At 42.0% G+C, this 17,555-nt stretch overlaps 1 protein-coding gene across 2 annotated transcripts in view; it reads left to right on the forward strand.

Moving 5' to 3' along the window:
- Positions 1-17,555, forward strand: part of chrna6 (cholinergic receptor, nicotinic, alpha 6) — a 37,265-nt gene that overhangs the window by 14,129 nt on the left and 5,581 nt on the right. For both annotated transcript variants that reach the window (XM_077203965.1, XM_077203973.1), the window contains exons 2-4: positions 14,641-14,780; positions 16,148-16,192; positions 17,269-17,378. In XM_077203965.1, the coding sequence (XP_077060080.1) occupies positions 14,641-14,780; positions 16,148-16,192; positions 17,269-17,378 (295 nt within the window). The remainder of the gene's footprint in view (positions 1-14,640; positions 14,781-16,147; positions 16,193-17,268; positions 17,379-17,555) is intronic.

A 17,555-nucleotide genomic window follows, 5' to 3' on the forward strand; every position in this document is an offset into this window, starting at 1 on the left:
AAAAACTTCTCCCCCGCCGCTCTCATGTTTCAGGGGCTGTTGGACGGGAGCAGCCCCAAACATCTGCTAGCTCCTCACACTGTGCCACACAAAAACAGAGCATTGCCACCCGAGCAGCCCCCTCACCACAGAAAGAATGGGGGTCAGGTTGACGCTCTTAAACGCTGCCTTCACGGGGTAAAATGGATCTGAGGACCGTTATTATTTCCAAGAAGGCTGTGGGAAAGAGGCCTGTCCTCTCCGGTGGGCAGTGGTCAACATCTGATTATATGGTGCCCATTTCCCTTCTGTGCCCCCAGGGGGCCATTCTGACAACCCTGCCACCTTGTGTGCTTCGGGGCGCAGCAGTCTTCAGTGAGCTCACATTTCAGTGTCTGCCCAGAAATGTAGCAGTGCTTGGATGCTTTCCACCTCTGTGGAGGGTCCCAGAGCGACCAGTTCCGTTGTTCCCTACGGGTTTGCCACTTAAGGGCACCTAATTGGTTACTCAACCAACACCAGAGGCCAGTCTTGAGAGACTGGTTCCCTTAGTAGATATTTTGAAAGCCTGGAAGCTTTTGCCAAATATATCATGTTGGGTCCTAAACACTGTCGAAAAGAGTTTCAGTATTCAGTTTGGGTCTCGCCCGCCCAGATTCATGGGGTCCTGCCCACTGTGGTAGGCCCAGAGCAGGATCTGTCCATGGAACAAGAGGTGAAAGCATTGTTGGGGAATGGGGAAATAGAGCGTGTACCACCCCTCGACAGAGAAAAAGGTTTCTACATCCGTTATTTCATCATTACAAAGAAGGATGGGGGGCCTATTTTGGATCTAAGTCAGCTGAACCAGGTCAGTTATGCAGCTCAAGTTTAAAAATGTTAACCTTGATGAAAATTGTGCGACACATCTGGTCACTATTTCAATTCACTGCTATCTCAATTACAATCAGTAGTAATAGTAAAAATGTTGTATACCATAAAACAGTCCAGTACATTATAGTCTAACTCATTTTTATGTTGAAATAATGAAAATTTCTGTGCCATCCCAGATTCGTTGATGGCCCCTGCCTGGCCACCCCTATGAAAAAATTCTGGCTCCGCCACTGCTGAGGAGGAACATCCTTGGGGGAGGATTGCTTTTTTATCCACTCAAATGCTCTTTTTCTATAGCTTCACATCTGTGTTTTGGTACTGAAGAGAGAAATCAATGAGGTTCCAGCAGGGAGAGAAATTGTAGGAGGTAAACCCCTCTGCTCCAAACGAGGAGAAAAAGGCAAAAGAAAGTAAACAAAAGAAAAGAGAAAATCACCTCACCTCGAGGATAGGTGTAAATACATTTTGAATCATTTATCTTTCTTTTTCTTTCCTTCTTTCTCATACCAGCTTTGCCACCTCAGTTTCCTCTGCCTTCCTGAGGCTGGTTTATTTATATATGGTGTCAGGGGTCTTGGAGCCCCAGGAACCTGCACTTGCACAATTCTATATGTTTCAGTGTGATCAGAGGTAACGCTTCAATTCATATGTAGGGTGAACTGAGAGAAGAAGAAATTATAATAGAAAATGATCGCCCCAAGTTTGTCTTTGAGACCAGCAGAAAATTTCACTTTTTAAAGAATGGATGACAGTGCTTGAAATGTGAATATTTCCAGATGGCTTAGTGTCAAACCTCCTGCATTCAGAATTAGTCACAAACTCACATACTCTTTGTTCCAGATAGAAGCTATACAGCGCGTACACACACACATACACACACGCGCACCACAGATAGTGACGCATGCCCTGACAGCACCTCACACACACATACAGAAACACACAGTCTGCTGTGGGGAACAGGCATGTGTACGCTACTGCAGGCTCAAGTCTCTGGGCAACAAGGACAGCTCACCTGTCTGATTCTATCTGTAAGGCTTTTCCTCCACTGACAGAGAAACACACTTAGTGTCCTACTCACGTTGAGGGAAAGAGCAGAGAGGAGTGTTTCTCTCTTTCACTTTCTCTCACTCATTACTTCTAAATGAGGAATATGTGCTCAGCAGCAGTTCAGGAGTGACATGGCTTTGTATTATTACAGATTACTCTTTAGTCTTTCCAACCAAATGAACACTCTTCATTACCGCTGTTTGTGTGTCTCTTTGATCTCCATCAAACCAGTTTCTGGAAAATTCAGGTAGATTGATTTGGCAATATGGTTAAAATCATATCAATATATTTTTTAGCGTTTTTATGATATTCAAGATATCTTGAAATACACGTATTTGCTCGAAAATGGCTTTAGATTAATTTTGACCAAACAGCCGTTTTTGCCATGTTTTTCTAAAATGTTTCTATAAATCTATCTTTTTTATGTAATTTAATTTTGATTTTGTTTTTATTTATATTGCACCAATAGAAAACAAAACAAAACAAAAGCAGTGTTTACAACATGTTTTACTAAAACATTTTAATACATGTAAAATTCCATATAGGGACTTCAAAAAAACAAAAAACAAAAAAAAAAGAATCCAATATATAAAATATCTGTTTGCGAAAAAAATAATACAATTAACTAATTTCAGTAAAGGGGGGATAAATTCAACGGAGACTCATACCTGTGGCTTTTTCTAATGTAATTGCAATTTTTAAGGGCTTCAGTGCTGAATCCAGTGGACCAAGTCAAATGTTGGGCTTAACTGTTATGAACTGTAATTTTAACGTACGTACCGCAGCTATTTTTGATCAGCCTCCATCCTAATTGTGGCCACTGATGGCTTTCTTGCAAGTATGATAAAGTATGTCATTTCTGCTCTATTCTTAAGGCTCTGAAATGGAATAAATGTGATATAATTGGCAGATTTTGTAAATAGTCTCTTGGACATAAAATAGAGATGCGCGCACACACACACACACACACACACACACACACACACACACACACATTTACAGGTGCTGGTCATATAATTAGAATATCATCAAAAAGTTGATTTATTTCTGAAGTTGATTTTTTGAAGTCCATTTAAAAAGTGAAATTTGGATATTATATTCATTCATTACACACAGACTGATATATTTCAAGTGTTTATTCCTTTTAATTTTGATGATTATAACTGACAACTAATGAAAACCCCAAAATCACTATCTCAGAAAACTAGAATATTGTGAAAAGGTTCAATATTGAAGACACCTAGGGCCACACTCTAATCAGCTAATTAACTCAAAACAACTGCAAAGGCCTTTAAATGGTCTCATAGTCTAATACTGTAGGCTACACAATCATGGGGAAGACTGCTGACTTGACAGCTGTCCTAAAGACGACCATTGACATCTTGCACAAGGAAGGAGAGACACAAAAGGTCATTGCTAAAAAGGCTGGCTGTTCACAGAGCTCTGTGTCCAAGCACATTAATAGAGAGGCGAAGGGAAGGAAAATATGTGGTAGAAAAAAGTGTACAAGCAATAGGGATAACCGCACCCTGGAGAGGATTGTAAAACAAAACCCATTCAAAAATGTGGGGGAGATTCACAAAGAGTGGACTGCAGCTGGAGTCAGTGCTTCAAGAACCACCACGCACAGCGTATGCATGACATGTGTTTCAGCTGTCGCATTCTTTGTGTCAAGCCACTCTTGAACAAGACACAGCGTCAGAAGCGTCTCGCCTGGGCTAAAGACAAAAAGGACTGGACTGCTGCTGAATGGTCCAAAGTTATGTTCTCTGATGAAAGTACATTTTGCATTTCTTTTGGAAATCAAGGTCCCAGAGTCTGGAGGGAGAGAGGAGAGGCACAGAATCCACGTTGCTTGAAGTCCAGTGTAAAGTTTCCACAGTCAGTGATGGTTTGGGGTGCTATGTCATCTGCTGGTGTTGGTCCACTGTGTTTTCTGAGGTCCAAAGTCAACACAGCCGTCTACCAGGAAATTTTAGAGCACTTCATGCTTCCTGCTGCTGACCAACTTTATGGAGATGCAGATTTCATTTTCCAACAGGACTTGGCACCTGCACACAGTGCCATAGCTACCAGTACCTGGTTTAAGGACCATGGTATCCCTGTTCTTAATTGGCCAGCAAACTCGCCTGACCTTAACCCTATAGAAAATCTATGGGGTATTGTGAAGAGGAAGATGCGATACGCCAGACCCAACAATGAAGAGCTGAAGGCCACTATCAGAGCAACCTGGGCTCTCATAACACCTGAGCAGTGCCACAGACTGATCGACTCCATGACACGCCGCATTGCTGCAGTAATTCAGGCATAAGGAGCCCCAACAAGTATTGAGTGCTGTACATGCTCATACTTTTCATGTTCATTATTTTCAGTTGGCCAACATTTCTAAAAATCCTTTTTTTGTATTGGTCTTAAGTAATATTCTAATTTTCGGAGATACTGAATTTGGGATTTTCATTAGTTGTCAGTTTTAATCATCACAAGTAAATTAAATAAACATTTGAAATATATCAGTCTGTGTGTAATGAATGAATATCATATCCAAATTTCACTTTTTGAATGGAATTACTGAAATAAATCAACTTTTGTGATGATATTCTAATTATATGACCAGCACCTGTATATGTATATATATATATATATATATATATGTGTGTGTGTGTGTGTGTGTGTGTGTGTGTATTTATTTATTTAACTGACAGTGTTAATATAAAATATTATCAATTGGCAAATATTTTCATGATTTGCCAGTTTTAGTAAATACACAGAATCCTCAAAATTCACCAATGGCACTGGAAAAGTTATAAAAAGTGAACATCTTTTCACATCCTCATTTTTTCCAAACCTGTATGACTTTTTCGTGGAACAAAGGAGATATTTGTCAAAAAAAAAAAAAAAAAAGAATACATTGGATGTCAGTGGTAACGAACATTCTTTGATTACAATCTTCTACTTTGTGTTCTTCAGAATAAACTCATACAGGTTTGGTATGGCATGAGGGCGAGTAAATCATGACAGAAATTTAATTTACTGCTGAACTATCCTTTTAAGTTTCCCACCGGGGTCTACATAAGAGTTCAACTTTAAAAGGTTTTATGGTCCATGCAGACACTGCTCTACTTTAATTTAAAAGGGTTATCTTAAGCTTGATGGGGTTCAGAAAACTAACTATAAACTTCAAGACCCTACTTTATATCTTATGCATTTCAGTGAGGGTTAAGTCCATTTAATTAATGGAAGCAAGGCCTTGCTATCCTTGGATAACCCCATTAACAGAGGGTGCCATTGGAGAGTTAACTAGTTGAAGTAATTAGAGAAGGAAACTAAAACAAGAGCTATACGCATGAGACAGCAGCACTGAAATCTCTGAGTGTCCATGAGTGTGTTTGGGTGTTTAAAGTTCACAGCATATGGCTTTTCTATAAGGCTCACTGCATTCAGTCCTATTCCATTTTTGCTAGGTTTACAGAAACGATTACTGCAAAGGAGTGTTTGCAAAATGCAAAGTCAATGTATGTTATATCACTGCTAATCCATTATTTAATATAAATCTAAAAAGTTAATTTGTTGCAACAATACATGGAAGCCACTGTTTTAAGAAAGCAGCTTTATGGTTTTATTGAAACTTGAGCTTCTTTCAGACCTTTTTTAGCACCAAGTTACAATTTACACACTATTGAATATTTGAACATTGCATCATTAAGTTTAGCTGAAATGTAACCCTATGTATGGACTAAATATTTACTATATTTACTAAATAGTTATAACAGAAGCTATAACAGTAAGAATAAAATGGTGATTGAATTACAACAGATATTGGACAGAACATTCATAGACATACTGTATATTATAATATTGACCTTCACACTCATTTATATTTTAAGAAAGATGTTAATAATTAGTTTAAGTGTCTCTAAACATTGCATTTCGCCCTGTCGACAAAAAGCGAATTAAATAAATGTGTATTATAAAATTATTATTTATAAATGTATTTATTTATACATTTATTTATTTTACAAATATTTTAAATATTTATTTATTTCCTATTATCATTTGATAAAATAATTCCTATATCTTATTTATATATTTAAATATAATTGTTTAATAATTTATATATATATATATATATATATATCATCTTTCAATAGAAAAGGAAAAAGTTGAGGCAAAAGAAACAAAAGTACACCGACAAGTATCAAGATACACTGAAATGTAAGCTTCTGGACATTGCATCTGTTTAAAAATTTGAAAGCCACTTTTTGCATTAGTACAGGCAAACCTCATTATGTGACTACGCTTACGACCAGTATCCTACTAGACTGTCTAGATTGAATAAGAAGAAACGGTGCAAACAAGTTAAGTTCAAAGTTAAAAACTAATCCTATATAGTGTTAAGTTGTACATCCCATTTTAAGTAAATACCTACATTCAAGTGCGACCCTACCCTGTTCTTGACTCGTCGTCTGTTATTCAGTGTTACTTCAGACTTGTCTAGGTCCATCAGAGTGCACTATTTTAAAGTGGTTCCATTTTCCACTTGATTACACCTGGTCTCTTTGGTGATAGCTGATGATGACCTCTAACCTTGAGAGCTATATTTGGACCCTATAGTGTCTGGTGTTAGGACTTTGACTCTGACCCCAAGGAATATGCTAAAAGCAACCAGAGTAAACACACTCACATTCTTACAAAAAAACACGCATTCGAAATAAAAAACCAGAAATAGAGTGAGGGGACATTAAAAAAAAAAAACTACATTTTCACAGGCATATACAAGTACAAAATTATTTGCCCGTTTTGGATTACTGACAGTAGCTGACAACTGTGCTTGGGGCCTTGGGCTATTAACATAAGTGGTAATTCCACCTTAAAGGGGTGGTTCAGGATTTTGAACAACGGACCTCATTTCCAAGTTAGCCTATTTCATCCTGTCCTTCCAGTTGCAAGGTTCGCCGGTGCTAGGCTAGTCAACAGTATCTCCTAGCCTGCCATTAAAAACAGTTTTACCCACACCACAGTACACCAAAAGCAAATAAATTATAACGACACACTATCTACGTAAGTGTCTGTCAAGAGAATAATGTTAGAAATCAAACTACTCTTGCATCTCAATGATCGCATTACATTTACAGGAACTAGTTTCTCAGCAGCGGCTGAATTTTACTTCGCTCCGGTTAGTAGTACTGTGCCGAAAAGTTAACACAGAACAGAAGCGCACTACAGTCGGGACGTCTAGCTAACTAGTACTAGCCTTGAACAACGAATTTGAAACATTCGATTGTAAACGAAGGAATTGGCAACATGGGGATTCGGTGTGCATTTCGAAATTTTAAATACAGAGGCAGGTAAATACACTTGCGTGATTGTCATGTGGACCGGCTCTCTCAGTTGCCTAGGTAACTTGCAGTTTTTTTCAATTGTTAAACAACAGTGAGCACAACTGGAGCTACATGTGCAAAACTCTAACTACAGTCTGCACTACCAACAGTCACCTGAGCTAAACAGTTCACATCACCTGCTAAACTCATTCCAAGCAACACAACTCTTAACACATGGCTCAAAACAGGCTCAGTGCAGCCAAACACTATGCACAACCCTCACTGAGATAACACACACTGTCACTCAGAACACACTAAGAGTAAAAACACTAGCATCAAACACCAATACAGAAAATACAAACTTTTCATCTTTACAGTTTGAACAATTTCAGTGACTTCATACAAAGTAATATTTTCTTCAAATAAAAGAGTGACATTCTTTCACATGATTTATTTAAATTTTTAGAACATAACAATTCTTTAAGGTAAATTAAAATTAGCAGTTTGCTTCAATAGTCTGTAGTAATTTACGGAATACAGTAATGAGAAAAAAAAGGTAGAATCTAAAAGTACACACTGTAATTCGAACAAATAACAAACAAGACACCTGCTTAGCCTTTTAGCTGAAATTGCAATCAGCAGTGTTTGAAAGGCACAAGGCTGAAATCTATTCTGTTTTGAATGTGTGGTTCACAGTTTTGACAGCAGTGTGTTAGCATTTGGACAAAGTGCTGTAAAACCACAGTGTTGTGCAAGTTGTGGTTAAAGTCATGGGATAAGTGTGTAGAGTTTTGAAAACTGTGTTCAAGCAATGCAAAACGAACTAAAGTTTGGTCCACATGAACCGCTGCTGTGCAGACTGTAGTTAGAGTTTTGCACATGTAGCTCCAGTTGTGCTCACTGTCGTTTAGCAATCGAAAAAAACTGTAATATCGTACTCGGTTACTAACATAACCTCGGTTCTCTCTAGAGAGGGAACGAGTACTGCGTAATATCTTACGCTATGGGGAAAACCTCTTTTCCACGAGATATTGAAGCCAAAAATTATCCTTAATTTTGAATCAATGTAAATCGCGTTGCGACAGCATGCAGACATAGGCAAGGTGGCTCGTGTGCCTATTGGCTGACCTGTGGCAACAGCAGCAGCCTATCGAGAGAGGCCCTGCGTGACGTGATACCCAATGGGGGCGCTTCACGCCCATTTACGTCACGTGCCGCCAGAATAGGCGTGGCCTTGGCCTATAAATACAGCTCGACAGGCTGATACAAACTGGTTTTCATCGCTGAAGCGAACCAGAGCTGTTGTATGCACGGCAAGATACGCAGTACTCGTTCCCACTCTAGAGAGAACCGAGGTTACGTTAGTAACCGAGTACGTTCTCTTACGAAAGTATCTCTCGTACTGCGTAACATCTTATGCTATGGGGAACACAATGCAACACGCCGTGCGTACTGGGATCCGACACCAAAGTCCCAAGGGCAGAAACCCGGGGCTCATATAGTGCATAATCACCATAGACTCACAGAGAGTCGGAGAAGAGAGGCTGCAAGCATCATTCCCCATGAAATAGCATCCTACAGGAGCTAGTTATGTTAACAGTGTTTCAAACAGACAGGGTGAACGTGTTCAGCCTGAACTGGGTAACAGTACGGGTTATTCAACACCCATCGAGCTGTTCTATCGATCAGTTGAGCGATGCACAAGCAAAACTCAGCATTCTGCGCCGGAGCAGTGGGGCAGATAGTACTGAATTCTAGACCGACAGCAGCTTGCCCTGTAAGGCGCGAACCTCTAGGTTATAAAACCTTATAAATGTAAATGGCGAGGCCCAGCCTGCCGCCATACAGATATCTTGCAAGGAAATCCCGCTAGACAACGCGCGCAACGAGGTCACGCCTCTCGTGGAGTGCGCTCTGACACCCAAAAGACACTGCAGGCCCTTAGAAGTGTAAGCCAGCGCTATAGCATCGACTATCCATCTGGATAGGCTCTGTTTTGATGCGGCCAGTCCCTTGGAGCGTCCGCCAAACAAAACGAAGAGCTGCTCGGTCTGTCTGAAGACAGACGAGCGGGACACATAAGCTCTCAGTGCCCTGACAGGGCTAAGGAGACTCGCATCCTCCTCCTCATCATGAACCGGGAGGGCGCACAGGGAAATAACTTGGGCCCTGAATGGTGTGTTGAGGGATTTGGGCACATACCCGTGCCTTGGTTTGAGTAAGACTTTTGAGTCATTGGGCCCAAACTCCATACATGACGCACTTACTGAAAGCGCCTGTAAGTCCCCTATGCGCTTCACTGAAGCGAGAGCCATAAGTGGGCCAGCGCATCCCTGCTCTTGGAGAAAAAGTTCGGACAGTGAGCGTTTTCTTGGGACGCGAACAGGTCCACCTGCGCTCTGCCGAATGTCTCCCACAGCAGACAGATCGTCTGCGGGTGCAGCGACCATTCTCCTGCTGGAACATTGTTTCTGGACAGTCTGTCTGGTCCCAGATTCAGGCGACCAGGCACATGCGCTGCTTTCAGTGAAAGCAGGTTTTGCTGAGCCCAGACCAGGAGGCATTCTATCAGCCTGTAAAGGTTTCGGGACCTGATGCCACCCTGGTGATTTATGTATGCCACCACTGACATGTTGTCCGACCGGACCAAGACGTGGTGACCTTTTATCTGGGGACAGAAGCGCCGTAGCGCGTTGTCGACTGCCATCATTTCTAGACAGTTTAAATGTAGAAACTTTTCCCGTTCTGACCACCGGCCAAAGAACGGTCTGCCCTGTCGGTGGACACCACCTTCACACTCGAGGAAGTCCCCAGACTCACACCTGACTGATACCAGTCGGTTGCTTTCCAAGGTTCCAGAGCTGAGACGCATTTTAGATCGACCTAGAGGCAAAACAGACCAGAGGTCCATGCCCGGAGTGGAACTCGCGCTTTCAGCCATAACTGCAGTGGGCGCATGCGAAGCAGACCCAGCTGGAGTACCGAAGACGCTGAGGCCATGAGGCCCAGCATTTTCTGAAACCTTTTGAGCGGGACTATAGAGCCACGGCGGAAGGATTTCGCGGCGCGCTGAATGTCTAGTCCGCGCTCTGGCGACAGACGTGCTGTCATGGAGAGCGAGTCCAGCACTGTTCCCAGAAAAGAAATTTTCAGACTGGGAGACAGCGAACTCTTCGCCCAATTGACTGTGAGACCCAGATTCTCGAGATGCTCGAGTAATGTGGTCCTGTGTTCTATTAGCTCTGAGTGTGATCGATCTAGAATCAGCCAATCGTCCAAGTATTTCAAAACTCGCATGCCCCAAAGTCTCCCGGGTGCGAGAGCCACATCCATGCACATCGTAAACGTACGGGGTGCCAGGGACAGGCCGAACGGCAGGACTGTGTATTGATATGCCTGGCCCTCGAAGGCGAATCTCAAGAATCGCCTGTGACGTGACGCTATATGTATTTGGAAATAGGCGTCTTTCAGATCTATTGACATAAACCAGTCCTCCTGGCGAACTTGCTCGAGGATTTTCCTGGTTGTAAGCATTCTGAACTGGTGCTTCACAAGCACTCTGTTCAGCTGTCGCAGATCTAGAATGGGTCTCAGAACCCCGTCTTTTTTCGGTACCAAAAAATATCTGCTGTATACACCCCCTTCGCTCTGAGCCTGAGATAAAGGCTCAAAGTAAATGAGTTACTTCGTTTTTTACCATAGTTTCGAATCTCGTCGTGTAACGGCGGGGACGTCATGCGAACTGCAGCGAATAGCCTCTTTTTATAGTGTTCAGCACCCATTCTGATACTCCGGGAACCTTTGCCCACGCATCTGCATGAATGGCTAGAGGTAGAATGAAATCTGGGCTCTCGCCGCGGCATAGCGGCGGCCCGAGAGCTCCGCTGTGCTGAGAAATAAACACTGTGATGCAGTGTACGAGGCGGGGGGCGCGCTGATCACAGCGGGCAGCCTGGCCGCGCTCAACTTCTCTATGACAGTTTGTGGAGAGAGGGTGAGCGGGACGAACCCCGTGGGGTTTAGCATGTCTGTGAGGGAATGTGGGCGGCACACTCACTGCACTGAGAGCACCGTCGGCCTGAGCTGACTGAATGTGTGCTGGTTTCGTTTTTACAGAAACCGTGGGACATGCTTCGTGTAGGGTTTGTGGGCACTGCGTCGTGGGCACATTCACTACATTTAATGCATGTAGTGAGGTTCAATGTGTGTGGAAGGAAGAAGACAGGGTCGGCTTGACTGGGACTCGCACTTAATTGACTCGTAACAAGTAAATAAAACAAAAGTTGCGCCACATGCGCCTCCACCGTAGACTTAGCTACAGCAACGTTCACAGAACAAACTCTTCTCCAGCTCAACTGTGTCTCCAGCTCTCAGTCCGTGTGCAGCGTGCGAGTCCCGAGTCCTGCTCTCTCTCACCCGCTCTCTCATTCCTACTGGCTTATATGCGGTCTCTCCACGCTAATCACTGCAATCAGACACAGGTGTTCATCATCTGCACTTGACCTACTTACTCACCGCACAGCTGACACTGGCTCCTCTCTCATTACAGATTTTGCAAAACCTCACCCCCCTTGCCACAATGCACAATCGACGTGAGTCGATTTTATTTGTGCTAGCCCTGTACTGTGGCGGGCTGTGTCTGTGTGTGGGAATGGGCACTGAGACGTGGGCATTCTTACAACACTCATAACACCATCGGCCGTGGCAGGAACACCAGAAAGTACACTCTTTTTGGGATTTATCTGGGTATCCGTGAAAACGGCATTTGTGTGCAGGCAAGCGGGCTGTGGTACCGTTTACTGCGAAATACACTGGAACAGTCACATTGTTTGGAACTGAACGAGTGAGAAGTTTCGGTGGAGTCTGGCCGCGGCGAAACTTAAACACCGTCGTCAGCGTGCACATTCAATCTCATTTGTGCGAGCCCTGCACTGTGGCAGGCTGTGTTTGTGAGTAGAAATGAACACTGGGCTGTGGGCATTTTTATTACACTCATAACACCATCGGCTGTGGCCGGAATACCAGGAAACGGCATTTGTGTGCAGGCAAGCGGGGCATGGTACCGGCTTGTTTACTGCAAAATACACTGGAACAGTCGCATTTTCTGGAACTGAACGAGCGAAAAGTTTTGGCGGAAGTCTGGCTGCGGTGAGACAAAATTTTTATCTGCTGCGAGAGCTGGGATTGAACACGGGTCTCCCCTGCGAAGGCATTGGGTTTCGCCACTGAGCCACAGGGGGGAACAACAAAAGCTTAAATTAGCTTGACCAGATAAGAGAGCGTCATCACAGTTTTGTGTGTCCGGCCTCGGCGGGACTAAAGACACACCCTTTCCTCATTTCGCCAGTGACGCATGCCCACGGGTTAAGAGAGCGTCATCACAGTTTTGTGTGTGTCGTCGTTTGTTTGCAGGCGTGCGTGTTATAAAACAGGCTCATTGCTGCAATATTGACATTTTCAGCCGCTCAAACTACGAAGAGCTGAGAAATGGAGATTGGTCCGGCCTCGGCGGGACTAAAACACACTCTTTCCTCATTTCGCCGGTGACGCATGCCCACGGGGGGCAGGGTAGCTTTCTTATAAAGTAAAGAAAGCTAGCCACGGTTTTGATACTGGCACGTTTCCGTGACGACTCGCGAGCAGAAGGGGGGAGGTCCACAGAGCTCGCCCAATCCTCACTGTCCGACGCCAGGATATAGCAGGTGGCCTTCTCTACAGATGCAGCTATCTCGTCGTCATTAACGGTGGAAGCGGCGGCGGCCGTGTCCGTCAGTGAGCGACTCGAGTGAAGCTGGTGAAGCTGGCGGGCGAACCGGCAAGCTTTCACTGGCTGGAGAAGGCTCGGGGACCCGCTGAGTACGGCGCTTTTACGGTGCGGCACTACAGTAGGCGGAAGAGCAGGCTCTGAGAAGGATGCCAGGCGAGTCCTCAGAGTCACCATGGGCATCAGCTCGCAATGAAGGGCATCCGCCGTCAGCGAAATCGAGAGCCGCGTAGTCCTTACCCAGGCAGGAGGCGCAGATGACATGGCGGTCCCCGTCGCAGATTGTGGCTCGGCACGAGCCGCAGGATCTTTGCATCTTTAAAAAGAACAGCTCTTTTAGGAGAGGGATATAGACAGAGAGAGAGTGTGAGTCGCAGCGGCGAACACACACTCTTAGCAGTGAAAGGATATAAACGCCGTAAAGCGTAGCAGGTACGGCGGCTGAAGGCGGCGAGGTGAAGGCCAGCGGCTTCAGACTCGAAGGCTCGGCCCGCAGAAGGCTTTTTCTCAGACGGCGCGGCTTCTCACTACGGATCCAGCGATGCAGCAGTGCTTCACTGAAGAGATGAAAATCAGTGTGTATCAGCCTGTCGAGCTATATTTATAGGCCAAGGCCACGCCTATTCTGGCGGGACTTGACGTAAATGGGCGTGAAGCGTCCCCATTGGGTATCACGTCACGCAGGGCCTCTCTCGATAGACTGCTGCTGTTGCCACAGGTCAGCCAATAGGCACGTGAGCCGCCTTGCCTATGTCTGCATGCTGTCGCAACGCGCTTTACATTGATTCAAAATTAAGGATCATTTTTGGTTTCAATATCTCGTGGAAAAGAGGTTTTCCCCATAGTGTAAGATATTACGCAGTACGAGAGATACTCTCGTAAGAGAACACTCCGCTGCTGCTGTAGACTGTGCTAATAAATACAGGGAACAAAGTATAACTATTGCAATGCAATGAAAGGGTAGTTTGATTTCTAACATTATTCTCTTAACAGACATTTACGTCGATAGTGTGGCGTTATAATTTATTTGCTTTTGGTGTACTGTGGAGTGGGTAAAACTGTTTTAATGGCAGTCTAGCAGATACCGTTGACTCGTGCTAGCCTAGCACCGGCGAACTATGCAACTGGAAGGATTGGATGAAAATTTTCGAAAAATGTCTCCACTGATAAATAACACCTAGGCCAACTTGGAAATGAGGTCCGATGTCCAAAATCCTGAACCACCCCTTTAAGTTTTTTTTGTGTGTGTGTGTCTGTGTGTGTGTGTGTGTGTGTGTGTGTGTGTGTGTGTGTGTGTGTGTGTGTGTGTGTGTGTGTGTGTGTGTGTGTGTGTGTGTGTGTGTGTGTGAATTAAGTAGATATTTTGTAAAATAATCATATAACTTCCGCAAATTTGGCTTACTTGCTTTCATTGAAATAAAGATATCGACCGTGTTCTCTTGATTTTCTTTGGTTGTAACTCATATCAGTCAACCACTTTTACGTATACATTTCTTTCCCGATTCCGAATGTTATACGGTATGTGCCTCATTCTCTTCTATTTCGCCATCCACTGTATAATGAATGAAGTCTGTCCCTGGGTCCCACCCAGTGGACTGCATACTAAAATAGATTTCTGTTCCTGTATGTGTTTATCTCTGTATGTGTGTGTTTGTGCAGATTGTTTATCATCTAAAGGAGAAGACAGGCTGTTTCGTCGTTTATTCAGGAGGTATAATCAATTCATTCGGCCAGTCGAAAATGTGTCTGACCCTGTCACTGTGGAGTTTGAGGTCTCCATCTCACAGCTTGTTAAAGTGGTAAGAAAAAGTGTCCATGGCCTCAAAACATTTAACCTGATTTTTGTTCAGACATTTGTGATAAGATGGAACTCTCACCTGAACTGTGGTCAGTATTACTAGCACTACGTAATATATTGGTTATTAGTCAGTATTAACGTTTTCAAAAAAAAAAAAAAAAATTATTATGTCTGCAATCATTGAACACCCATTTACTTAAAATCTTTAAAAACAATAATTGAATAAATAACATACATTTAATAACATTCAAATGTTATCTTTAGCCAATCTTAATATGAATATCCATTCTTCATACTATCCATTATAATGTTGTGATGCCTACAATAACTTGTAGAATTTACAACAATTAATTGTTTTGTTTTGGGTTTTTTTTTATGGTGACAAAATAGTGTACAATTTCAGTATTTTGGTATGTAAGAGCACCTGATCAGTATTGGACTGGACAGACTTTTTATATATTTGTGCATATTTAGTTAATATTTATCTAAAGAAGGAACCCTCTAAGACATCCAATTAAAAATCATCATATTGTTAAGCATTATAGAAAAAAGAGAATCAAGCAAAGCTGAGACATAGCATCTAAACACTAGAAGGTTCTTGTCCAAATAAATTAGTTGTTTAAACAAAAGCTCAATCAAATGCAAGCACTTTTGACCTCTTAATAAAGCTCAATATAGGATTTTTTTGCTTGGATATAGTGCAAGGTTGTTTTCTGCACAGGTTGCTTTCTATGAGTGGAATTCTGTGCTGTTTTCAGTTGTTGTGAGGGCTTTTTGTTTCATTTACTGTGGTCAGAAAGTGCAATTGAGTTAAAAGCCTTTGTGCCCGGCTGTTACAGGAAGTAGTGCAGACTCTGTGCTTTCCCTGGCGTCATACAAAATCATTATGCCTCTTGTAACTCCTGGATTAAATTTCCACTTCACCAGGGGAAAGCGGCCAAGATAATCATCACACCTTTATTCTTGCTTCACACACCTGAGAGATTAACAAGCCATAACCCATCACTATATGGAGCAAAATCCTGGATTATACTGGAATATATTATATTATATCCTGGAATATACTCACTCACAGGATTAAGGATTTCTGCTGAACAAGGTTTTTTTTTTATTTTTTTATCAGATGTTTTCTAGTGAATATGCGGAAGCTATTATCACTTTTGAGGGTTCTGTGATGAATGGCATACAGTATGCACTTTAAGATAACTAATAACTAATGAAAGTAGCCCTCCAAACCTTTTCTAAGATCTTGTCAGATTTCCCTTTCCCATTAATTAACAGTTGCTAGAACATGTTCCGTTCTAAATAATAGAGCATGGCTGTCTTTCTTCTTCGTCTTTGTCTTTGCTTGTGTCTTTCTCTCTAAAGGATGAAGTCAATCAGATTATGGAAACAAACCTTTGGCTGAGACATGTAAGTGATGTATGTGTGCAGCATGTATCGTTGCACCTTGTGCATCTCGTTGTTGTCTCATTGACGGTAAGAATGTACTGTGACAAGAAAATCTGTGTAGCATAAACATTCAATAGGATGGAATTGAGTAATGCAGGGAAAGAAGAATAAAGTAGATATATAGATGGAACAGATGAGAAGGTATCTGTTATGTAAATAATTGAAAACTGAGAGGTACTTTAGCACAGTTGTTATCTCCAAAACCAACGGAAAGAAAGAGGTTAAAAAGATGGTAAAATATGTGCAGAAAGGGTTTAGTCTAACTAGATCAAACAATTCACTTTGTTTTTAATAATCAGCTGAATAATTATAAACTACTGTTCTGAAAGGTAATTTCACAGTCAGCAAAGTTTTTTTAATTAGTTTTGTTAATTATTTAGTTTAGAACTTATTAATTTAGTCAACCTATTTTTACCATCTACATATGATGAATCATATGAATTAATAAAAATAGCTTTATATGTCTAAAGTGCTGCAGTTTTTTATTATTTTATAATGAAAATAATATTGCACCTTATTAGTAATAGGGTTTCTTTGGAAATGTCTGGTTATATTTAAATTCTACAAAAATACAAGATGCTCCTGCATGACTGCTGAATTTACTGCTTAAATTAGCATTTTTGGATTATTGCAATTTTTTCTAAGAATGTGTGTGCTTGTGTTAAAATCCTTTAGTATTGTACAACGCCTGATAGCAGTATCTCAGTATCAACACATAGATATAAGCAGTCTTAATAAGATATATCTACACAGGCATGCCAGAAAACATTGATGTGCACCCAAAATGAGCACAGATTCCCAACTATGCAAATAAACCACTATAAACATTTACAGCTCTGTATACACATCTGATAGTAAACGGTATTGGACAATATACCTGCTTGAACAGAAAAAGCATTTTTTCCCCTTGCAGATGGAGCGATGTCCACACGCAAAAACACACTTAAAGACTTTTAAAGACTATGACAGGGCACAGATGACTGAGGAGCACATACCAGTGTAAATGGCAGATTTCATCTTTTGTGATTTTGTCATAGATATGGAATGACTACAAGCTGAAGTGGTTACCAGCAGAGTTTGATGGAATTGAGTTCATCAGAGTTCCATCAAATAAAATCTGGAGGCCTGACATTGTACTTTACAACAAGTGAGTCAAGTATTCAAACTTAACATGCAACTTGTATAAATTGAATATTAAAATATTAGAAATGTAGTAATTTGGGGGATATTTTCAAATTCTTAATTTCTTTTGGAGCGAAATGAGCATCAACTGAGCTAATAGTCTAAGGGGTAAATTTCATAATGTCATAACATTAAAATAAAA

This window comes from Siphateles boraxobius, unplaced genomic scaffold, assembly GCF_051911475.1.
Source record: "Siphateles boraxobius isolate OS27281-9 unplaced genomic scaffold, OSU_SipBor_1 119, whole genome shotgun sequence".
Taxonomy (NCBI): domain Eukaryota; kingdom Metazoa; phylum Chordata; class Actinopteri; order Cypriniformes; family Leuciscidae; genus Siphateles; species Siphateles boraxobius.